This window comes from Chanos chanos, chromosome 5 (genome assembly GCF_902362185.1).
Source record: "Chanos chanos chromosome 5, fChaCha1.1, whole genome shotgun sequence".
NCBI lineage: Eukaryota > Metazoa > Chordata > Actinopteri > Gonorynchiformes > Chanidae > Chanos > Chanos chanos.
Genome location: NC_044499.1, coordinates 16419500 through 16446263, shown reverse-complemented (window position 1 = coordinate 16446263; position 26764 = coordinate 16419500). Strand labels below are relative to the sequence as shown.

The 26764-nt window shown below is 42.4% G+C and overlaps 1 protein-coding gene across 1 annotated transcript in view; it reads right to left on the bottom strand.

Moving 5' to 3' along the window:
- tnika (TRAF2 and NCK interacting kinase a) overlaps positions 1 to 26764 on the bottom strand; it is a 70883-nt gene that overhangs the window by 32359 nt on the left and 11760 nt on the right. The window contains exons 2-3 of the mRNA XM_030773113.1: positions 26542 to 26607; positions 328 to 384 (exon numbers count right to left, since the gene is read on the bottom strand). Coding sequence (XP_030628973.1) covers positions 328 to 384; positions 26542 to 26607 — 123 coding nt within the window. The remainder of the gene's footprint in view (positions 1 to 327; positions 385 to 26541; positions 26608 to 26764) is intronic.

Below are 26764 nucleotides of genomic sequence, written 5' to 3'. Positions count from 1 at the left end.
ATGAGTGACTGACATTCTCAATGCTCTGATATTGTCCTAGTGCTAAGCTGCCATGGACTGGCTCTGGTATTGTGTGGGAGTGCAGGAAGGTTATCAGTAAGATTGAATCATCCACTCATCACTAACAAGGGGAAAACTGGTGGTGTTTTCAGTTCCAAAGAAATATTTTTATACCCAAAAAAAAATGAATGCAGAGTCATTGAAACTTCCTGTAAAAGCTAAAAGCTAAAAAAAAAAAAAAAAAAAGTTCAAATGTAACCTGATGGAGGTTGAATGCAGTGGAGTTTTGATATTTATTAATAAGCTATGAGAGTGCTGCTGTCTTACCCCTGTGACATCCATGACCTTGATGGCAGCAAGCTGTCCTGTCTTAACATGGCGCCCCTGCAGGAGAGAGAGAGAGAGAGAGACAGAGACAGAGAGAGACAGACAGAGAGAGAAAAAAATTCGGTTTAGGAAGAGCAACTTGATCTGATATAACCATCACCTCACCAAATAATGACTAATCCTGTTATCAGTTCAACACAACACATTTGGATTCTCTTAAAGGTCATATGTGAAAATTGTTCTTAGACAAATACAATGGCAGAAATTCCAGAGCTCGATTAGCACGATTAGCAAGATAGGGGAATAAAAAAAACACATGTTTCCAAAGGAAAGAATAAAAAAATCTGATTCATATGTACATCACATAAACACGCAAACAACTTCCTTATTCGGCGGAACATCTCTCGCTTTCACTGCAAACTGACGGAGATTGCAAAGAGATGACCTATATGTACCTGAATGTTTTGGTACCGACACAATGAAGAGTTTCTAAGAAAAACACTATGTGTCTTCTGGATAAGATATCTTTGAGAGAAAACTGCTTTTGTTCCACATTCAAACATCACACACATACACACACACAGAAAGAAAGAGAGAGAGAGAGAGAGAGAGAGAGAGAGAGAGAGAGAGAGAGAGAGAGAGAGGAAATGTAACCCTTTGACCTGAAGCAATTACATCAGAGTACACCAATAATCTCAATTTTTAAAGCCTACAACAACTCATTACAGAAAGAGCAGACAAAACAAAAAACATGATCTAAGCCAGGCACAGCATCCACTTGCTCACTACATTTTCAACAAAACAGCAAAGACATCTGCCAAAACAATGTGTATGCTCCATCATCAATGCAAGGGGACAATCTGGAAATTTGTCTGTTTGGATAATTTGTCAGCGGCAACCTTATCGAATAACAACTTGAGCAGAAAAGCTGGCTTCAGTTCTTCCTAAAAATCATTAAAATTGTTCAGACCCTCTCTGTTCTCTGACATCTAACTGACAAATACAATTCTCAAATGATTCTCTCAACAGCATAAATGTTGTCACTTCAATCTCTCATTCACATCTGTCAACGGAACAGGGCATTTGTTAGAAGCTGAGATGGGGGAATTCTATTTGTGCTGTACTAGTGGATGGAACCACTAGCCTGAAGTGATGGGCCCTTAAGAGAGAGGAACCTTGAACCAGACATGGTGTTTAGACAGTGATTCATGGATAGTCAAGCAGAGAGGTACTTCTGAAATGTCAGAAGAGTTTTTCAAACGCAATAAATAATTTTGTGGTTCTCGGATGAACAATAACCTAACTGTGAAGCACTAGAGTTTCAATCTTGGAGTTCAAAAGGCTTTGAGTAAGCAGGAAAAAAAATGACACATTAAACCATCATTTAAAATACATACAGCCAATATATAATGTATGGCGTTGATATCACCACTGACATGTTTGAGAATCTTAACCTTAACACCACTGTATTGGTTTGTGATTGATTTGACCATACATCACCTAGACATTCACCAATCAATCAGATGAGTAAAACTCACTAATGCTCTTCATTACAGAAACCTAATAAATTGAAACCCATTCAGCAGAACAGCTACAAAACGTGGCATTTAGACAATACTGAGACAGGTTTTTCTGCTCTCTCTCTCCTTTTCACCACAGTACAGTGGTCGGTCACATGGGGATTTTCCTCGGAGTTTGTCCCAATTCCTGTGCCACAAGGATCCTTTGTTTGAAATCAACAAAAGAATTAGTGCCAGAGAACGGGGGACCTCAGATTCCCATTGGCACAATCAAACCTCTTTATTGGGAACGCTCAGCCATTGCTAATGTAGAGCTGAGCCAACACTCATAGGTCTTTGTGGCAGGACATAAGCCTGTGCATGTTCCTTTTTTTTCCTTCATGGCCAATGTGCTGACCAACTCGCTTTCAAATCACTCTTTTTTCTCTTCTATTTGTGAGCAACCAGAAGACGGACAACCTCCATTTCAGTCAGAGTGAACAAAGTAGAATTTGGGTTGTGTGGGAGTGTGGATGGAGAGGAGGGAGTTTGTGTGTAGGAAGAAACTGAGAATTATGAGAGCTAAGAAAGCAAGCATACACAGACATGTTCCTTTTAAGATGGTATTAATCTCACTTGAAGGTGAGAGAGAAAGAGAGGGAGGGAGGGAGAGCAGAGTATCTTTTGGCATGAGTGCTTTCATCACAGACTCCTCCATCCTGGAAGCCCTGGAGTGTGGTCTCCCATCACGCAGATCTCTTGCTGAGATGCTGTCCTGTGCTGTCTTGCACGTTTAGTTCGAACCAGTGCCAAGTGACTGCTCTTGTATGGGTCAAAGAGAAAGCATGGTGACAAGTCAGCCCAGTGCCACTGCTGCACTCCTATTAATTACACACTGTGTTGCGATCTCCCGCTAGAGCACTCAACCATATGTCTGAGAGAGAAAGAGAGAGAGAGGAAAAGAGAGAGAGAGAGAAATAAAGAGAGAAAGAGAGAGAGAGAGAGAGAGAGAGAGAGAGAGAGATTCACCGCTAAATGTCAATAAAAAAAATGCTGTTGTAGAGCAGCATGCGCCAACATTCAGAATGTGACAATAACAAGTCGGGTCTCCTTGATTATTGTCAAAGAGGCCAGAGAGATTGTCAGGCAAATGACACAGCCAGCTCCGCGGATCCATAAGGAGCTCAGGCAGCAGTTGACTGCACACACACTCCCAGACCTCTGCCATTCATTATATCCTCTCTGTGCACTCATTTGTATCAACATGATCTGAGCTGTCAAAATATGTACATGTTGAAATTTCATCCAGGTTTCAGTATGTAGACAGGATTTGGAAGAGTTTCGCGAGTTCATTTTGTCTTATCAGTAAAAAAAAAAAAAAAAAAAAACCTTTTTTTTACATTCAAGATACTTAACTCTAGCTAGACTGCGTTCACAAACTAATACACAGCCAAGTGAAGAAGCATGAGTGAGTGGAGAATTTGTAAAGGCATCCTAAACAAAGCTTCAGTCTTTCTGCAAAGTGAATGCCTCAACATTGCCTCAACGTTATACAAGCATCAGTCAAGACATGGTTCAAATTCAGAGAACACACACAATTTCCACAAGTTTACCTAATCAAACTCAAAACCTAGACTATACCAAAATCCATCCACATGCTTAACAGCACAGGCAGGCTCTATGAAAGAGGGAGATTACCTCCCAGTTTCACAGAGCTATCGTATGAATGTCCAATGTCATAGCTAAGCACTCCATGCCAAAGTAAACAGAGGGGAGAGAATGTTGGAGAGTGTGAGCAAGTGCAGAGGGGGTTGTGGGGGTAGATTAATAACTCCAGTTCAGTCATCCTCCATAATAAACGACTCTGTCCCTTCCTATCACTTTGATAGCGTAAAAGGACTATATTTCATCGAGACAACACTTCTAAATAAAATTCTTTTTCCATCTAAATTGGCTTTAATGGTTTTCTTAGAGGTATCTCTCACACGGACCACATTTATACGCACAGATTAATGTGATTATTGTCAGTATTCAGATTAGAATAATAGTCCCCACTAACATACTAGCATACTCCTCTTTGTGGTGTTCTGTTGACATAACAATCTGCAACATAAGCTGACACAATTCCAGGTATTGAGCTGCATATTTGAGTGGTGCTTGCAGTATTATAAATCTTTTGATATATTTGAAGAACTATCCATGATTCAACAAAGCTTCGTTTTAATGTGGACGAGCTACACCGAGTACATGTAAGAAGTCAGCCTTTAAAACTGCCATAGAGAAAAAAAAGTCTCTCAATTCAGCTCAATGCTTTTTTAATCTTTTTCTTCACACTTCTCATGACTACTGAGGTAGACCTGCTGTTCGAGTCTACAGCCTCTTACGTGTGTTGGCTGAGATGCTAGTTTTCCGTTGCAGTTTTTCAGGGACAGCCAAATGAAATTGCCCAGAGCCTGTGTGAGTTAATCAGCACTTAAACATTTGCTGTTTGGCACGGTGGCTTACTGTTTCCAATTACAGTGCATTACATGTTTGGGCTGGAGAGAAGTCCGAGGCCAAGGGTGTGGGACGACATGAAAGTGGTCCTGCTATCCAAAGAAATAAACTGACTTCAATGAGATGCAGAAGCTGCCACAGATATGGTGGCCAGGTATCCTTTGGCTGGACTGCATAGCCGTGTGTTCTGTGTTTAACCCAATGCGGCAATTGGTTTCATGCATGAATGCAATCTGGCTGCAGTGCAAGGTGAGAATCTCAGATAAGCCTAAACCGACGATGCTCATTTAACTAGGTTTAGCAGGAGCCCCGGGAAAATATGGTGATAAACTCTTGACCCTCTGAGTATGGACATTCGCTCAAACGACTACAGCGCATAAATGACAGCGAGCACAAATCAACACAGTGAAAAATATACAGCCGCATTCCTGTACTGAAGCAAAACTGAGCTGAGGTCAGTTTTTTTTTTCCCAAGATTGCTTCCCTAGACAAAGCCTTTGCTTGGCAGCTAGCTGTGCTGAATGGGAGAGACAAGTGCAGCTTTACACTCTAACTCGTCAGTCAGTCTGCAGCAGCTGATCAGCAAAACGCTCTGATGGTGTTTTGGGTAACAGCACTGGAAGCTGCTCAGAGCAATGCAAACATTATTAGCAATCCACAGATGGAGGCAAGCTACTCCACAGGCTGAAACCTCAGCAGATACAGCCTTCTCTGCTATGGAAATGAGACTGAATGACGAAACCAAAGCGAAAACTATTTACTTCCACTTTAACTAAATGCAACACAGAGCTGATAGTCAGAAGCCAAAGATGCGCAAATATATCTCACAGTAGGGGGGGGGGGGGTACATTAAGGCGATATTCCACACTCAGGTGCAATCGCGGCAAAGATGTGAAGCGAAAGAGAGATTTCACAGTTACTCTGCTGGCATCTATCAGAACTCATCACTCTGTGCTGAGAGGAAATGAACAAGTTTCACTAAAATTAAAAGAGGGAACAAATCTACACAAAGAATGGAAAAGATTTGGCCATTCATAATCTGTACATTGGTTCAGGAACTGGTTCAAGTTGGCCCTACAGGAATTCAACAGATAAAGAGAGACAACTTGTTTCTGAGGACATAGTATACTCAGTTGTGGAAATAAGTCAGACTTTACCATTCGGAGGTCTTATCATTAAGGAATGATGTAGAATAGGGTCTTGGTGCCCTCATCTCAAGTAAATCTACTTTGTGGCTGACAGAGAGAATTACTGCTATGGTCACGGCAGTTAAGGTAAATTTGTGGTCAAAGATAAATTCATATATTACCACAAGAAAACATCTTCTCAAAAGCGCATCTTGGTTCAAAATGATATGAGGTCTTTTCAGAGCATTGACACAGAACGTCATGCATGTTGAAACTGCGTAAACTACACGTACTCACACACGCAACGACATTCAAATAAACATACTATGTACAGTGTATTTGGCTCTGCTGCAGTCTGACAGACGGCCAGAGCACAATGAGCTCATCTCTTCTCTCATATTGCTTCCTTTGTGCTCAGCTTGCTGCAGAGGCAAGCGATGCCTCACCCCTCACATATTTTACTACCACAAAGACACAGTAACAGGCCTGATATTCGGACATTAGTAATTCATTACCCTCAGGGCCACATGTTTCTCTCTCACAAAACAATAGAGAAGCGTGGGAGTGGAAGAGGGTAAAAGAGTCTATAGTCAGCTCAACCTTGAACATAACTCTTTCATGGGTTTCATCTCACATTTTTTGCTTACTGGATTCCTTTCTTTTGTGAAATGTAAGCACAGCTTTTCGTGAGTTTTGGTCTCCTTTTTCAAGAGAGAAGGGGAGAGATAAATGAGATCTCTGAGTTGCAAAGCATCGTAGTGTTTAGGTTTTCTGCTTGCAAATAAAATACTAAAAAAAAAAAAAAAAATGCTTTAGCGGTAGGTTCCATTGCGCTGAATGATGGGTCATTTGCTGAGAGAGTATGAATGAGGTATCCATCATGTTTACATTTACTGTTTCCAGCAAAACAACTGCAACAAAGGCAATAAAAACAAACATTTTTAAACTAACTTAAGAAAAACCCATTGAGTCTGACTTGAATAGCTTTCAATAAACAACAACACCTCCCTTCTGAATAACCATCACAAAAGACAGCATTTTTGCCCTTGGAAAGACATCTAAAAAAAGGATATGAGAGTTAGCCACACTAAGTGAAACTTTTTTGTTTTATTTTGCCACAATCAGCTTGATAATCAGTCAGTTGGATATCTGTCTCCTTTGCATACCAATTCAATTATGTGTTGGAATGAGTGCTATTAAAATGCATGGCACTTCCTTACAGTAACCTAGCAACAATTAAGGCCAGGGCTGTGTACTGTAGCCTGTACTCTGGAGGAGAAGAAGAGCCGATTGTTCCTCATCTTCACTCACAGGGACATAAACACTGGGTCTGCTATGTGTCTGCTCCTGCTGTTCATTTGACTCCACTTGTTTGAGGCTGTATTGAGCTTGGCCATTTAGCAAATGCCTTAATAGACTCACTCGGTTTAGTCATGTTGTCTTATCTACAACAGAGCTGGTAACAAATGCGCAACCAGTAGTTTTCTGTTTATCAACAGGGGGTCTATTTATCAACTGTGCATGTGCATCAATTAGTGTCTAAATTGTGAACTTCAAAAGTTTCAACGTGACACGGAAACATGTTTACCTCTACACGAAACTTCTGACCATCTGTACATGTTCTTTATTGGCAGGAAAGTGGTGTTACATCCTTCTGACTGAGAACAAGGGGAACGTATGTTCAAGTTATTTTCACCAGATGGTTTGTTTTTACAGGAAACGAGAACCATCAAACAGAAGACCAAATTTGCCCTTATTGGAATTAATCATGTATGACCAAATAAACTGTTTTAATAGCTGTATAAGGTCTATGGGTCTTATCAGCAATTCATCATCATCATAGATTAGAATGTGTTAATAAGAGGATAAGATGAGGTAAATGAAAAGTTATTGACTGAGTTAATAATTAGTCACCAGTCATTAACTCATTAACACGATACTTCTGTGACATCAGCAGTACAGATGTCGCTTTGTTCTGTAGCTACCTGACATGGCTGTACCTCAACTCCTAGAGGGTATTGCAAATGACTCTTTCCAACTTTCCAGTACGAGTTCATGTTCTGTGGCCATGCAGATTTCTTTGCAGTAGATGAACAATAACCTCTTAGCCATGTACTGCTTTTCATGTCTGGAGTTAGAGGTTGAAAACATTATGGTAATGAGCTAGGCTCACGCGGTGGCGCGGACAGGTGGCGGGCGTCACAGCTGTTTCATGCATGTGCTGATATGATGCTGACTTCATGCTCAGATGCAGAGTAAGATACGTACATTTTGATGAATGGTGCCCAAGACTATAAGAGCCACTTATCCAGTTGCCATTTATCACTTAAAAAACTTTTTTATAAAGTTCATCCACCGGGAATATGTTTAAAAGGGAGTATAGCAAGCCTTAAATAACACTATAATAAAGTTCAACTAACCGTCACACAGATTGGAGAAACCACAAAAATAAAATCTAACTGAGAGAGGACGCTTGACTCAGGCTAATCATATCCATTCTGTTTTTCAGCTCCTGGGGAAAAAAACTAAGAGAGAAAAGCACTGACATTTTCATTAGATTAGACTGTACTACTAGTCCAGTTGGTGGTTTTTGCCTCCTAATGTCCATCAGCACTACAAAGCCAATGGGAGATTTGGCAGGAAGAGGAAGGAAAGAAATGCACCCTTTCCCCTTCAAAGCAGATCTTCAATTCTGTGTGAAAGAAGTTTTACTAGGAAACTAATCATTCCAAACCTTCCACAAATGTTTCATAAATCTTTCAGGCAATGTGGAACTCAAAATCAATACTACAGGAAACAAGACAGGGAGGGAGAGAGTATTATGTAAATGAGTATAATCCAACACACACTATGATGGAGGGAAAAAAAAACTTAACATCATTAAGTAAAAGTGTCAGTGTTTGCTGTGCACCCAGTAAGTTCTTGCACTAATATCTAAATGTGTGCATTTATAAATGGCAACTTCCAATGCCATATTTTATATTCCAGTGGCTGTGAAAATCAAGTGTTACAAACTAATAAATGATCAAAAAATAACACATGATCTGACGGTGACCGTGTTCCTGGACTCCTGCAAACGCATTCTTGTCTTATTTCATAACCCGCCCACCGTGGTCTATAGGAATGAGACACAGCTTAGGAGAAATACTGGATAACAGGATCAATCCATTTGACCTACATGTCAAATAAAACTATGCCTTAAGTGCTTTGCATGCCATTTCCCCCAGACCACAGTTATGGGCCAGTCCGTTCCCTCGGAGAGCATGAGAAAGCAAAGCCATATTAGCCTGGCCCGGGATAGGTACGGAGAGAGGGAGTGGCTACAGACTGCTGGCCTCTAAATTGGCTTCACTGTCATTTTATATCAGGACCAATGAGGAGGAAAGGTCATACAAGAGCCTGTTCCACCACCACCCCGCCTATACCAAAGCCAGACAGTGTACATTCACAGGCCCCAGCCTGCCAGGGCGAATCACAGTATGCTCCTATGACTCCACTGGTCACAAGGCTATGCATTCATTTGAGACTAAGATTATGATCCACAGATCAGGTGACAAAGAGAGCAGAGAGGACAGGGTCATCTAGTGGTGAGTGAGTCAGTGTTCTAATCTCCATCTGCGTCGTTCTAATCCGAAAAGGCAGAGAAGAAACGTGGGAATGCTATAATATAGGAGTAACCTCTTCTAATGGAAGAACAGAAGAGATTATGTCAGCGGGAGAAATATATATATATATGCTTTTCAAAGCATGCCATTAAAATATGACCTCAATTACAAACGTAAATCACTTGTTTGTGCTTGTACATATCTGCCTCTATGTGTGTGCTTAGAAATGCGGGGCGGGCTAGTATGACTTTTAGTATGATATATTTAGTATGACTAAGTATGACTTTTTTTTTTTTTAACTTAAAACTGGCTCATTTTAAAACGTTTTACTGGTTCACAAAAATAAGAGCTCGCAAAAACGAATAATGTATCAAAAGTATTCTGTGCTGCACAACGGTGTTGTGAGCAGTACACAGAGCAGCACACTGCTGTAAAAAAAAAAAAAAAAAAAACCCTAAATGGTTGAGGGCTTTGCTAGTCATTTCTGTCCTATCCATTCCAGTGGGCACAGGTCACAGAAAGGTGAAGCCACAGAAAAAAAACAAAACAAACATGGACAAAAAAAAAGTGAATGCTCTACAATTCACATCTCTCAAAAGCAGCTTTGCAGGTAATGGCTTTATTTTGTTTTGAGCTCTACAGTTTGGCAAGAGGAAAAAGTCTAAAGAAAAAGAAAAAAAAAAAAGAAAAAAAAAAGGTGGATCGATGGAATAATTCAGCAGTTGCTGAGAGTCCTCTGGCTTTAATGGAGAAAGGCAGTCAAGCTTGCAAAGTAATTACCGTGAAGGCAGGAAGGGCACAGGAGCTCTGCCTGGTGACACAGCATATTAAGGCCACCAAGCAGGAAGTCACCGAGAGTCAGCCTGTCACTCACAGCCAACCAATCTCCCTCTTCGCTTGCCATTAAGACCTACCAGACCTCGGCGGAGGAAAATACGTCCTGTTTCTTCACTATATTTCTTTTCGTTGATGGTGAAATGAAAAGTAAAAGAACAAGAGACAATGACGCTCTTTATCCTCACCTGACATTCGGAGAAGAAATTAACCAATAAAAAAAACGAGACTTCAATGCTTGACTGATTTTCTCTGCAGTAGCCCATCTGGCATTTTAAATGCACTCACCTGTATTTAAATGGTGACATAACATTATCACCTACCTCACTATATTTTGACACAAAAGCCTGTGCAATGCCACAGCACTGACACTTTGAGTTTATGCAGCCATAGTTAAGAACCAAAGAGGGAAAAGCAGGAGCAGGTTCACAAAAGCAGCACCGATTTCTGCAAATATACCCACATTCTGAGGTTATCCAAGCAGCAAATAAACCTGACGAAAGGGCTCCATTCCTATCGTACACCCTTAGGGACACGGTGGTTGGGTTTCCAGGGTAGTTCTACACAACAGTACAGCCACAATCCTGCCCTCGTAGAGAGGGAAAGCCATTAGTTTCCATCAGCAGGGGAAATGTTAGAAAAACCTGAAACGTTTGTTCAAATAGTAAGTGTATGAATTACAGAGACAAACTGCAATAACTACAGCTTTGATTACAAATTCAGTGAAAACAAATATTACGCCGCTTCTCTTTATCCAAAATTTAACTTTCAGAACTGATTTTTAAAATGAGTCCCAAAAACGTTTTCACAACAACATTTCAGGGAAATTACTTCAGTTTATCTGTAGAATAATAATCCATTTGTACAAGAAGCCAAACTAAAACAAATAAATCAATTACATACAAATGTTGGACAGAAATGAAAAATTAATCGGTGTGGTTGTTTCTCAAGATCAGAGGAGCTGTAATTAAAATAGAAAAAGCAATTAAACTGCACTCCCAAACTGGTGATTGGGGTTCTGCTGGGTCAATCTCTGTTCTTTTCTTCTTTCAGTATATTCTCTACGCTCTTTATCTATAAGTATCCTGTTTTCGTCTTCTTCTTCATTCCTGTGTTCTCGCTCTCTCCTCTGGGACTGGATCGATAGAAATGGGATTTATACATCACTCCGGTGTGTGATGAATGTCCCAGCGCTAGAGTGGCGTGGTACCATCACACAAACGCTTTTCAGTCGGTCCAACACACCCACTCAGCCACTGATACTCAACTCATCAGGTCAGCCACACTTGTTCAGCTCCTGAGCTCAACACCTACTGTTAAGCTCAACACATGAACTCAACCACTGCTGTTCAGCTGAACACATCCAACCGACTTCACTATTCATCGTTTTATTTCATGCAGAAGCAAATTTACTATATAATATAACCGATACTGTCCACCTCTAGTCAACCCAACATACCAGCTTATTCATGCCTGTGCAATACAGTATTGCAACTCATATCTTATATTCAATATACACAGCATCTTACTCACACTTGTTCAAACACAGTACATTCCACAGAAGACATAGTTGTTCATCACAACACATAAACTAAGCCACATCAACACATTCAACCTAGTTTCAGCTTATGAATTCCTCAACGTGAGTCATCAGTAGACAGATTCTAGTTTCTGATATTGAAAACAAATAAAGGCAAAAACACAGGACGTTACATTTCATCAGTACAATGTAGAGGTTGTCAGGAATTGAAGTGTCCTTGTTTTTGATGATGAAACTGAAAAAGCTTGTGTTCGTTTATCAGTTACATAGCACCTGAGAAATGCACAAGATGAATAGCTTTTATTTGCCTATTTGCCTCTGAAACTGGCAAACTCATTTATTGAATGGATTCCTGTTGAATGTCACTACACAAATGGACAAAGAGCAAATCTCACAATAACCAAACATCAATCGACCATGGCGTCTGCACAAATAAACAACCATGAGGCAAGCCACTCAGCAGAACGTATTGCCATGGCAACCGCCATGTACGTATTGATTTATCTCTCAGTGTATAACTGCTAAAAGTATGTCAAAGACTGGGCAGCACTATGGATATTTCTACTCAGCAGCTAAATCTGTCCATTTCCCCATGTCTGGTGGACACTTCTGAAAAAGATCAGATGTGTTGTTTCTTCCTTTGAAATATGAGTGCCATAAAGAGTACATGCTCAATATTGCCAAGTCAAACAATCTGAGTGCCTTCTGAGTGTATTTACAAATGCACTGTTTTGTTTGGAGGACTTGCCATGGTGAATAAATGAGCATTGATCTGACTAGATTTTTCTCTTCGCTGCTCCTTACTTGACAGTCACTTTAGGGCCCTCGTACGCTGATGCAGTGGCCTGCTCACGACTGGTGGATCATTTCCACAAGAGGAATGGGAAGAGTAATGAGAGAAAGTGAAATAAAAAGTGAAGGATGTCACCACCATCACCGTCTGCTGAGTATTTTCACGCCCATCCTTCACTTACTCTCCTTCACTTACTTCTGCTCCGGTACGAAAGCGACACTCATTTCATTCACTCCCTGTTCCTCAGCTGAGGGCTTTAGCTCCTAAAACAGCGGGAGAAGCTGGGAGTGCTATTAGTCAACACTCCAGACTCTCTGAGGTACTGAGGCTCCTGCTTATGTTTTGACAGTATCCTCAGCAGGCAGAACCACCCTCCCAGACATGCACGCACACACACACACACACACACACACCAATTTTCAGCCATCCCTTGTCCACAGATTCACACTACCCTTGCCCAGTCCCGCAGATGTAGCAATCCACACAGCACAGAGGGTCGCTGTCACACATTGGTATGAAATGGATAAAAATGGAATGGCATTTTTGCGCTATTGTTTATACATATTTTATACGTTATTGGTGTAATATTGTTGCTTGTCAACCCTTTTAGCAGTGCTCAATCCTCTTTTCTGGTCAGAAGACAGGGTTGATTAATGCGGCCCGTTGTCTGTTGCCTTAATCCAGTAAGCGGGGGAAAAAAAAGTGAAAGGCCTGGGGCCACTCAGTCGGCTGGGTCTCCTGTAATCCAGAGCGGTGGAGAATTTTTTTTATCTAGGCACAGGATTTGGCACAACACCCACCGTGAAAGAATGGATGCCAGCAGCCATAAAGGAACCAGTGGGGATTTAAGACATTAGAAGTATCCTGCTATACACCACATTGCAATATTCAGTAAGGAAAACTACAGGGCTTTGATTTGGGACTCTATAAATGACTATTGATGTTTTTACTTAAGTGAACATAAAACGTTTATGGGCAGTTACTTAACTTTTTGCATTTAATTTTTTCCCACACAAATACAATGCTGTTGTCTACACAGTGCTACATTTGATTTCCCTGCGCTGTATTATGCTCTATTTTATCTGTCCCGTGTGGTTTGGGGCGAGGCTGGGTGGTAGGGGGGTGTTTGGGGGATACACCTGTTATGTCGCAATTCTTTTCACTGTAATTCCCTCAGAATAAAAAATAAAAATGAATAACAAAAAATGACTATAGCTGAGGAAAAGGAAGAGGAAGAAGAAGAAGAAGAGGAAGAAGAAGAAGAAGAAGAAGAGGAAGAGGAAGAAGAAGAAGAAGAAGAAGAAGAAGAAGAAGAAGAAGAACAGGAAAAGTGTGTGCATTCTTATTTATGCATGCATGTATTTTCTTCCTTAACATGAGATTGACAGGGAATTTACATCAGCAGCTCATCCCCTGCATATAGACCAATGCTCTGACAGGCTGTACACAGCCTGACACGGTGCAGGATGTGTGGAGGTACAGAGAGAGAGAGAGAGAGAGAGAAAGAGCGAGGCAGATATTTCAGAATGCCTGCTCTCCTGCCCTGCTATCTGCAGTAGGACAGCCGGAGACAAGCTGAGCACAGCTATGCCATGCTCCAGTAGTCCTGCATGAAAATGAGAGGTCCCAAGAATGGTACATTACATTTACATGCATTTCTCACCTAGATGGGCGAGAGGATACTTCCATAGATCAGAGGTCATACCAGTGAGCATGGTGGGTTTATCTCAACATTACGAAGGTCATGTCCACAGTAGGTCTTTTGTAGGTAACGTCTATTGTCAGATCTGTAAAAGGAGTAGAGGTTGGGCTGGGGGGTGGGGGCGAGGTGGGCTGGTTGGGGGGGGGTGGGGAGGCTGAAAGACTGTTGACATCAGCCAATGCTAATTGATCCTTAACTGGCAATCAGAGCGCTGGAATAGCATGCTGGTTAAATAGGGCACTGGGTCTCAAGGGAGATGGGGGGCAGAAGTGGGATAACAGGCCTATTGCCTGTCACAGCCTTTACTGCCAGGTGGAGCAGCCAGTAGAAACAGCTCTACACAGACCTGCTGTTTCTACAGCAACGCAAAGCTCACAGGTGCAAAACTGAGGTTGTAGGGAAAGCTCTGAGATGCCATGAGGAAAGTGCTGACCCGATTTTGTGCATGGACAAACAGTGGCATGCTGAATCAGACCCTCAGTCTGCAATCCATGTTCTAGTGCCCTGTTTTTGCACTATGGTTAATAGTTTGACTGTATGGGAACGTGTGCTGCTGTATGTATCTGTGCGTGTGTACGTGTGTGTGTGTGTGTGTGTGTGTGTGTGTGTGTGTGTGTGTGTGTGTGTTTGGGGAGAGGAGGTGCATGAGCACACATGGTCTCCCCACAACACTTCATGTAGAACTTGATCAACATCATCTCTCCAGTCCCATAATAAAAACCTGTTATCGATAAGGAGCGTTCATTATGATGTAATCACAAACTGCAACTCTATACAGATAAACACCCTAGTAATTAAGTATAAATTCATCTTATCAGACCATTAATTTGTCTCGGGAATGCAGCATCTGCTTGTTTTCTTTCAGTTGTCTGAGCCAGCACTTTACAGTTAGGCAACGATAAAAATATCTGTCAAAAACACAGCCGTGATATAAATAAACATTGAGGAAATAGTTGTTCTGCAACTTTTGCACAAGATTTCAATCACTAATGCCCAGTGCTGCACACAATAACAAATGCCCTGATAACTTCCTTCATTATCAGTCTCTCCCTCTCTATCTATCTATCTATCTATCTATCTATCTATCTATCTATCTATCTATCTATCTATCTATCTATCTATCTATCTACCTTGCCATCAATAGTTCTGATTAAAAGGCATTACAGTGTGCAGTAGAGAGCCAGTGAGAAAAGAGGGCATCTCTGCCAGGCTGAAACAGACTCTGAGTGTGCGTGGAGGGAGGCCTGAGGTTATAGCTACGCCTTATGGCATGTTGGATGGGGTGAAGACATGCTGTTCCTATCTCCAATCTGATTTAGTCTATACTGCTGTCATGAGACACTGCATACCACACATTCAAAAAAATGGTATAAAGACTTGAATACAGGTTGAAGTAGGGTTGGGGGAGGGATATGTTAGTCCTAATTAGACAAGCTTGTTTTCTCTTAACTAATTATCTAATTCACTCATGTAATCATTAAGAGTAAGCCACCATACTGTAGCCATTAGCATGAACCAGAAACCTTCGCTTTAAACCGCTGAACTGGACTACTTTATATGTGAAGCAGTGTTAGACTTCTGCCAGAACTGCTATGGACAGAAATTGTTCTACCTTTTCAAACATAAATACACCTAATCTTGGGGTGTTCAGCAGTATCCGCAAATATGAAATCATTCAGAGCCAGTTAGCAGACCTTAAATGGGAAAGTGGAACCGTTAAGACATCAGCACATGATTAGATGAGGGTGCTGAAGTTGTTTGCTGTGCGAGCAAGCTGCAAGGGACTGCAGAGCGCGCGCACACACACACACACACACACACACACACACACACACACATACACACACACACACACACACACATACACACACACACACATACACACACATACACACACATACACACACACACATACACACACACACACACACACACACACACACACATACACACACACACACACACACATACACACACATACACACACACACACACACATACACACACACACACACACACACATACACACACACACACATACACACACACACACACACATACACACACACACACACACACACACACACACACACATACACACACACACACATACACACACACACACACACATACACACACACACACACACACACACACACACACACACATACACACACACACACACACACACACATACACACACACACACACACACACACACACACACACATACACACACACACACACACACACATACACACATACACACACACACACATACACACACACACACACACATACACACACACATACACACACACACACACACACACACACACACACACACACACACACAGGGAGGGAGAGAGAGAGAGAGAGAGAGAGAGAGAGAGAGAGAGAGAAAGATGGAGAGAGAGATGTAAAGAGACTTCTCTTTGAAGTTTTTTTTTTTTTTTTTTATCTTCCCTCCACGAGAGGGGGAAGAAAGCATCTGATGACTGATAAGTTGGAGCATTCCTCCCTAGTCATGCCTCGGCACATGTCATCTTCCCTGCTTTGTTTACAGCCTGCGGTAGAGTGTACCCCATATACACCGCATAATGAGATTACAACTCCACAATATATCGATTGTCGTGACCAAACACATTCCTATTCCACACATATTTGCCCGGCTTGGTTTCAAAGCCCCGTGTGAAACACGCCAAATCCTGTCGAAAAAAAAAATTGAGCGGTTTATTTGAGCTTGGTAAGCACATTAATATCATCTTACTCACTCATAGATATGACTGTGCCTCCTACAGATATTTTCCAGGGAAAACCAAAAAAACCTGCCTTCTTCCCTGTTAACACCATTACTAGGAAAACCATTATAGGCGTGTGAAGAGAGACCTCAAGGATATAAGATGGAGAAATTGCATGAGACAGGAAAGCTTGACTGGGCTGTGTTGAATGACTAGTCATCAGAAGTGGGTGATTCCCTTTTCACCAGAAGAAGAATTAAAGCCGTTGCAAGTCTAACAGTCCGTGCTCAAGACCGTCTGTTAAAATGAAATCATCTCCAGTGGGGGAAAAAAAAAAAAAAAACGACACTTCACGCTGTCAAATTAGAGGCAAGGGTTAGACAAGAGACAGTCCAGATGCCAGTCTCCCCTGGTACGCAGACAAATTTCTTAATCCAGTTACTGCTATTAACAGGATTCCCTGTTTTAAACACACAGCAGAAGTGCCAGACAACAGCACTGCCATATATGCAGTAGAACCCAAACCGGCAAACCTGCATAGAACCAGTATAACAATACAAGTCAATACATACAGATTACGTGGAAAATACCAAAAACAGAAGACAGAGACATTTATCCTGATAATTATCGTGCTAACTAATGAAATATTTCCTTGTTGTATATTTTTTTTATTCAAGTCCAATCTAATGTATCATTAGGAGATGTATTTCTTTTATTATTTTACCTGAAAACTCTCTCTTAAAATAACCAAAGGCAGTTAAATGTCATTGTGCTGGCTCGGAAGTGCAGCGCGAGCAGGAGGGGATATTGGTCTTCTGAGGTTCGTCTCAGGTCACCTGCTCGAGAGAGAAAGCACCTCACTGTCGAGAGAGTACCGATTTGTTCTCATGTCCAACACCGTTCTGTGTGATTTGAAAACCCTTCAACATACCAGGCTTTTGCAGTATTTCAGCAAAATGCATATTTCAATAGATTCAACCGATGACTCTGTCAGGTACAAGGAAGTAGTATTCTTAAAAAAAAAAAAAAAGTAGGTAGTTGATATAATTATCTCATGCTCGGAAACACGTGCTGTATAGAAAAAGAAAAAGAGGGGTAAAAAAGATATGAGTCATGAAAACCCCACCTAATGAGTCAAATTTCTTCACACATTGTAGAGTACGGAGCAAAAAGGAAAATAATGTGAAGAAGGGAAAGGAAACCACTGGCTATGTCACGCTAATGGCCACAGGGACTAAAAAGGACTCCAGTGAAAAATTAAAGATGAAAAAAATGTAAGTGCTACTTTCTAACAGAATTACTGCTTGTCAGTCCCCCTTACCACCCCTCCCCCAACACACAAACATTCCCCTAAATATTTAATAAACCTCCACAAAGTCGGAACCATATAAAAGAAAATGGTGTGTCATTACCAACATGTCTTTTTACAACACACTATGTAAGGTCCTATGTACTGCTGAATCCTCTGAAATAATAAAAGACTAGGAATCAAAGACTCTATAGGATATAGCTACTCTAATGCCTCCCATGACAGGATGAGTCGAACACACAAGCATACAGGCCCTTTTTGCTACCACAGTGAACTAGCCAGTTTGACTTGAGATTAAAAATCAAATGAGTACTCATACAATTTTAATCCACTCCTAATCCTGTGAGTGTTCAATGCAATCTTGTAGTTAAATAATAATAAAGCACGCAGAGGGGGCAGGTGGTAGTCATTGCCATAAGGCAGATTAAAACACATTTTCCTTATTCATTGATAATTCATGAGAATTCCATTCTTTTTTTTTTTTTCCCCAACACCATATCTTCATTAAAACTGAAATCGCCCACACGTTCACACAGTAATTCAGTCAGCGTTTCTTCACACTGCCCCCCCCGACCGCATAGTAGCGATGGGGGGGGGGGGCAGTGTGAAGAAACGTTGACTGAATTACTGTGTGAACGTGTGGGCGATTTCAGTTTTAATGAAGATATGGTAGTGTCTACAATGGGTACTGAGAGGAGCTGAAATGCCAGCCAGGGGAAATGGCCTCTTGTTTCAGTGCTCAGAGCTGGAAGTGCACTGCCAGGATGTGGACCATCTGTTCATGAAAACCTGTTGGTAAGCTTTTAGAACCCATACCTTCTTCACTGTTAGCCACCTCTATATTATATTGCCATACAGTGACTTTATATCTTTAACCTGGACCATAAACTATGACAGTCTTGTCTAATCATGACTATGCCACTTTTACAAAACACATTTCCATACATACCCAAACCCCACAAAGAACTACCACAACAACCAAGGCTTAAAGACAAATGTAGCCTGAGGCTTGTAAAAACTGTCAGCAGCATTCCCCATCTGTTGTTCATTACTAAAAGAAACATTCCCTAGATTAATCTAATTCTTAATCTCAAAAGTTGCTTGGTTAATCTATTTCAAGCTTCTATGGAACGAGGTAGGGATGATTTAGAGATTATCGTGAATCTTTTCCCTCCTTCCATGGAACTGGTGGAACTTGTTTTGAAGCGACTCTTGTTACACCCAGGCAATGAAGTTCAACCCAAATCTCAGTTACAATGAAGACTTTGTGACAAAGCACTGGTAAATCAGTAATGGAAAACACTTCAAATAGAACGTTCATAAACAACAAAACAAAAGAAAACAAAAGATGCTACTCAGAACTAAACTTCTGGATAAAACACTCACATCAAATATTCAAGTGCATAGAAGAACCGTTTTAAATTATTCAATCCTTACAATGTTTTCTATATTTGGAACTTTCAGCAACTCTAAATGTGTCACAACCTGCACCGCCATTTTGGACTTTTGGTTTGCCATGTCTTTGTGCTCCTGTTCTTTGTCTGTCTCCGCCCCTCACCTGTTCCTGTTTTGTCTCATTATTACCTTGTTAGTTTCAACCAATCCTGTGTTGCCCTGTTTAGTTTCCACCTCTATTTATGCCCTAGTGTTTTGCCTTGTCTTTGTCTATCGTTGTTTGTGTATTTTGCGCACTGTCATGCTGCACCTTTTTGTTATTGGCTTTTGTTATTAGTTTACGCCTGTATTTTGATCTTCATTTTAAGTAAAGTCTTCCGTTTTTGTCACTTCAACCATCGTGTCTTGCACTTGGGTCCTGCACCACACCACCAGCGTGACAGAACGATAGACCACACAAGGACCCAGCAAGACACTTCTGTCTCCCGGGCAGAGACAGTTCCAGCTCCTGACCTGGGTGCGGCGGGGCTCCCTCTCTCGGTAGGTTCTCCAGCCCCTAACCCGGGGGGGGAATTTTTTGGGGGGGGGCTCCCAGCCCTAGACCCATGCACCACATGGGCTGTGGTGCTGGGTCCAACCATCTCTAGGGCTGTGTCTGCTCCTGGGTCTCCTGTCTCTGCCAACCTGAATCCCCTCAAGCCCCTTCTTCAAGCAGTGACTCCGAAGGCTCCATGGAGGGTGCGCTGCCCAGCGCGAGGAATGCGCTGCCCGGCGCACCATGGAGGGTGCGCTGCCCAGCGCGAGGAATGCGCTGCCCGGCGCACCACGGAGGGTGCGCTGCCCAGCGCGAGGAATGCGCTGCCCGGCGCACCACGGAGGGTGCGCTGCCCAGCGCGAGGAATGCGCTGCCCGGCGCACCACGGAGGGTGCGCTGCCCAGCGCGAGGAATGCGCTGCCCGGCGCACCATGGAGAGTGCGCTGTCCTGCCCTGTTCCCGAGGCCGCTTTCCCGGCCCTGGTCAGCTCCCGTGCTGACGCCCTGTCCTGGTCAGCTCCCGTGCTGACGCCCTGTCCTGGTCAGCTCCCGTGCTGACGCCCTGTCCTGGTCAGCTCCCGTGCTGACGCCCTGTCCTGGTCAGCTCCCGTGCTGACGCCCTGTCCTGGTCAGCTCCCGTGCTGACGCCCTGTCCTGTTCCCGAGGCCCTTTCCCCGACCCAGCTCAGCCCTCTAGCCGACGTCGAGGCTGTTTTGAAGAGTCTGCTCCGTTCCTGTGCCCGCTCCGGTGTCCGTTCCAGCCAACCCCTCACCTGCTCGGCCGCAGAGGGGGCCCCTCGGCTGCAGCACCTTCGGTCATCCCTCTGTGCGCCCCCCCCCCCCACCCACCCGGTCTGTTCTGGACTTTTTCTTTTGGGCCGTCTGGGAGCCGCCCCTTAAGGGGGGGGGCTCTGTCACAACCTGCACCGCCATTTTGGACTTTTGGTTTGCCATGTCTTTGTGCTCCTGTTCTTTGTCTGTCTCCGCCCCTCACCTGTTCCTGTTTTGTCTCATTATTACCTTGTTAGTTTCAACCAATCCTGTGTTGCCCTGTTTAGTTTCCACCTCTATTTATGCCCTAGTGTTTTGCCTTGTCTTTGTCTATCGTTGTTTGTGTATTTTGCGCACTGTCATGCTGCACCTTTTTGTTATTGGCTTTTGTTATTAGTTTACGCCTGTATTTTGATCTTCATTTTAAGTAAAGTCTTCCGTTTTGTCACTTCAACCATCGTGTCTTGCACTTGGGTCCTGCACCACACCACCAGCGTGACAAAATGTCCACGTATAACAGTAGCAAATCTACAATACACAGGGTTTGAGTGAGAGAAAGGAAAACTGGATGTACTCATATGAAATGTACAAAATGAGTTGAAAGGTGCATGTCAGAAGTTAGACACAGATACTAAGAGGGAGGGAGAGAAAGGAGGGACAGAATGCATACATAACGAAATGGAGAGGGAAAAAGAAAGCGAGAGAGAGAGAGAGAGAGAGAGAGAAAGAAAGAGACAGAGGTAGGATGGGAAAACATAAGAGTGGTAGGAGAAAACTGCTCCCGCCATAGGCTGGCACGTGTTTAGTTAAACTGGGGCGATACAAGATGGAATTTTCATCTTTCATGATAATCTAAACACAGCGTGACTGCAGCAGGTAACCGTTGTGTGGAAAAGTCTCTGGTGCCCTCTGACTCACTGTGTCATTCCATGCCTCGCAGCCAAGACGCCTGAGAGAGGCAGCAGAACTAACCCCTTTCAGGGGATAGCACGGAAACACTGCGTCGGCTATGATTATTATCTCAGCTACAGTGAAGGAAGTTCAGCAACAACAATCCATTATATCAAAGGATGTCAAAAAAACGTTGACTTGGCGCTGACAGAAGGTATAAACTGTCTCTGTCTGAGTGCATCTGACAAAATGATGTAAACAAAAGTTGCTCCTGTTGGTTTCTTTTGCATAAGTGCAGAAACAATGCACCTTGATCACATGTAGGCACATACACTTGTCCTGTGAAGAGTAATTCCAAGTCAGATAAGCTTTTTTTTCCCCATCAGTTGTGTGTGAAATTCATCTCTCAAACATTTGAGGCCACCATCAACCAGCATGACTGCTTCTGTTGTTCAGCAATGTTTAGAAAATGCCCATATTAGGCTGATTACAGCCTCTGAATAATGTATCCATAGAGTTGCACAACAACTCTACTTTGAGTAAAGGACTTTTATGATAAACAAATAAAAAATGAATTGAGATGACCATCTGGAGTGTGATTTTAATAACACAGTAATGCTTAACCCCTCTACTACCCCAGAGAGTGCAAATTTCTCAGACACAATTCAAAGCACTTCTACAAAACGTTTGTGTCTGAAGTCCCTTTCTTCTTTCTGGTCTGTTAATTAACAGGTAACTCTTAGGGATGGTTTATTTTCACTGTTTGTCAAGAACAAAGACCCACCTCGAAAGATAATCCTTAATGCTCAACTTCAACAGTTTATCTGGAATTTGACGGGAATCCAAGATCTTATTCATAGCTCCATGAGCATACGAACAATGTGCTAAGTGCCCTAAAAAAAATATATAAACCAAAACTAGACTGTTTTATAGGACTTTCAGTATTGTGTTTACCACGTCTACCTCATTACCTTTAATGACACACTTTCCAGGCACAAACTGGTTTCCATACACAAGCTGTCCACCAGGTAGCTAGTTAAGGATTTCCTCAGAAGTGGGTGCAGTGCAAAAACATTGCTTAACAACAGATCTGTTTCAGCATGTTCTCGCTCATGCATGCACATAATCAATTCATCAAAACACAAAGCAGCAGGGAAAAAATAGGTCTGGGAAAAAAACAGAAGCTCACACACCTAGATAGACAGACAGACAGACAGACACACGCACGCACGCACGCGCGCATGTGTTGCATGTGGACAGGATTTTCAAAGGAGCTCTAGCTCAGCTTTTCCTTTCGATGTGATGTCCAGTGCATACCCCTGATCAGTTGTAAACAATGCAAAACATCTGGGCTTGTTTTTGCAATGTCTCAAATGGTAAACTGTTCCATTTGGTTTCTGATGATTAGAGGGCCAAGCAGTGGCCAGGTTCTAGAGCTCCTTCCTGTGTGAGCATGGGCTTCTCTCTGCCTTTCCAATCTGACATCACACATAACGTTCCTCAACAGATAACCAGAGCTCCTGTGCGGGAGGGAGACCGCATGCCAACGTCCACATCAAACAGCCTCAGTGCTTGAATAAGCATGGGCCAGTGTGAGGGCTGAAAAGCCAGGGGCACATCTAAGAACCAGGTGCCTTTCGTAGCAGCGCAAAAGTATTTTTATATGGGTATTTTTACATGGGTGGCCCAGCAAGAAATGGGTCAATGTCATTCCAAAATAACTCAAAAAAAAAAAAAGTAAAAAAAAAAAAAGGAAGAAGAAAGAAAAAGTGCTTTGCTCCGTTCTGTAATCAGCTGTGCACATCTCTGAAGCTCCGTTTCAGGAGAGAAAGACCACATCCTGTTTCCATCCTATCCCACTGTGCTCTGAAGAAGAGAGAAATATGCTATTAATAATCGCATGAAACCTAAGCAGTGCACTTCAGAGGCACATACGCTGACTCTCTTCTCATCAAATGGTGGGGGAAAAAAAACTAGTAAACGCTGCCATCTGTGATGATGAAGCTGGCTTTGGATGGAAGTGAATTTGCATGAGTTTTGTGTCACATTGCTCAAGGTAAAAATACTTGTCTCGTTCCACGTTCCGCTGGGAAACTCTTATTGATAAGGGTGGAGTGGAAGAACTCGCTGAAACTAAGATTGAACTAGACACCTCCTCATCTCACATGTAAGTGCTTTTTAGACCTAAACATCTCTGACAAGAAACGAAATGGAGACACTGAACAATCAATGCAATGAGGAGTCTTCTAACTCCAGCTCAGTGAGGTCACTCTGAGATCATGACTGTATGTGTCCCACTTTCAGCCTCTCCTGAGATTATCCAGCCATCCCTCTCTCTGGTGGACCACTCCAGTCAGAGGGAAAGGGAGCCCCAGCCACACACACACACACACACATGCCCGCCTACACATGCCAACACAACTATACACACACACACACAACACGCCAGACCACCAGCATGTCAAGAGGGCGGCACACAATTCAGCCTTATCAGTTCCTGTGACCCAATTACATATCCTCTGTGGAATTTTTTTCTGGTTGGATAAAGAAGAAGACAGAAAGCCATCTAAGGGAAAAAAGAGAACTTCATTTAGACAACGGGCACTAGTCTGGGGCCTAGTGATCCGACCCAGGCACTGCCAGCGTTAAAACCACACAGCACTCTGTTACCGTTCTCCTCCTCTATCTTGACTTAAGAAGGAGTGACTAAGGGAAACATCTAGCCTTGGCAAGTTATTTCAGGACATTGAGTAAGCGGGAGAACGGAGAAGGGCAGACAGCTCCCACAGTTAACACACCTACAATTCAAATCTCTAACTGTCACATTTATAACCATGGCACAAATAAGTATCCCTCACAAAGACACAATCATATGAAAAAAAAAAAAAAAACAGTAGAACTGCCATGTGGTTTTAATATAATCCTCAAATGACAATGTCCCCAACATTCATGCTCCAATCACATTTATTTGTATAGATGACTTCCATCCAATCCCAGAACAGCACTGGATTGCAGCTGACATAAAAAATGACCTATGGCACCATATGGTTTCTTCATGAAGGGCATTAAAGGCGTCAACATGGGCGTATGGAAGCTTTCCAATCACCTCACTGTGTGATGGAATGCGACACAGGCACACAGACTTTATGAGCTGGAGGGAGATGAGAGAAAAAATGTGTGTGTGTGTGTGTGTGTGTGTGTACTGGGCAATGCCGGCATGCCATAGTCTGAATGAAATTAGATGGGCATTGAATGTGATGCACACACCTGTGTACTGAGTTCACTGTTGCATCTTTAAAGAGAGAGGGAAGAGACTCAGACGACAGAGCAGACCTCTGTCTGTTAGTCGTGATCACAGATCAGAGAGGGAAGCCAAGCGGAAGAGAGTCACCTCCCCTGCTGTCAAAGCAGGTCTCAGAGCGTGTAGACCAGGCTTGTCTGCTATGACTGCATGAGCCTGGCTATGACATCACACGCTTCTTCTTCTTCTTCGAATTCTCCGCATAAACAGGGTCCAAGCCCAAGCCAATGTGCTCATCAATCCCAATTTAAGTGAAGAATTGAGAAACCATTAATAAGATAATTGGAATTGAATTGGAATTACAAAAAATGGAATCCCATGAAACCCAAATAACCTAATGTAGACCAAAAAAAAATTGGATTAAAATGCTCCGTGGGCCTTATCAAATTAACATGAACTGTGTTTGCATAACAATGTTTTTTCAATAACGTTAAGCTGAACAGAACATCCCCTGTATAAAAGAGAGAGCAAATTATCCCTGCACAAAACACTCTTTGACATTCCAGGTTAAACATTTCATTTTTCATTTATGGCCTATCGTTGAAAGCAGTTTGTATGCTTAGTCTTCGGAAATAACGTCTGTCCTGTTTCAAGTCTGTTTTGTGTAATCCCTTTCGTTCTATTCCCCACACCAATGTCATTTCCAACTCCATTTACAGTTTTGAGAACTAAATCAGAATGTACCATCAGTTCTCATTTTAACGCAGAGTCAACCCTTGTCCCACTCTGTGGGTGTCTGACCGTCAGGTCCAGTGCTGTAAGAGTCCTCTCTCACTCTCCTCTCCCTGAGTAGTCTGTTTTTCTTTCTAGTTTTTTTTTTTTTTTTAGCCTTTCCCAGTGCAGTAGTGTTACAGACTGGGGAGACAGAAGGAGCATCGCTGCTGTAAATTTGCCTGGCTGAATTATTTAAACCTCTATCAGCACAAGCTGCTTTTAGTGCAGACATCCAGGACCATCTGACAGGCCCACCCTCTTTGGCTTTAAAATCTCTCTTATTTGTTTGGAATGGGCAGATTTTAATCACATAGCAGTGGGGAAAAAAAGTTTACTGCAACTACCTAAAAGAGATTTCAGAAAATAAAGTTCAGTTGAACATTTGGTTTACAGCCCAGATGGCAAAGACTATTTGTGCAGGGTAAAACACTGTCTATCACACTACACTTAGAAGGCTGGGAGAATGTAGATTACATTCCAATACTTCTACACTGAAGAAAAGAAGAAAGCAGAAATGCGTACATTAGATAGATAGATAACAGAGAGTGGGGTGTGGGAGAGCTGTGGTTAACCCTCACTAAAACATTAACTTCCTCTCTCTCTCTTTTACGGCACTGAAGATGCGTTGTAATGTCACATAGTAGGACATGGATGGTGTATGGATTAGTGTAAACATTTATGCCTGTGTGTCTGTATCCATGTGTGTGAGTGTGTGTGTGTGAGTGTGTGTTTGTGACAGAGAGAAAGAGAGAGAGTTCTTGTCTCCAAGGACGGATATGTCTGAGAGCAGAAAAAGGATGGGGAGACTTTAGAGAGGAAGAGCAGAGCTACTGCATCTCACTAATAAAGTGTTGGACAGAAAGAGCAGAAGAGTACCAGAGAAAAGTCACCGACACAAACTGCACCAAAACCCTGTAAACCCAAAGCTGTGGAAACAGAGAGATAAGAGAAGAGACATCCTACCTTATACACTTGGCCATATGTACCATTCCCAACCAACTCCACCAGGTCAAATATTCCTGCAGGGTCCTGCATTTAAAAAAGGATCAAAAGACAAACATCAGCGAGATAAATCACATAATGCACGTTAATTATGCATGTTTACAAATTACAACATAATATTATATATGAAAAATACGGTCAAAGCAAATTCCCTTCACAAATGTACCTCACCATGCTGAGTTCA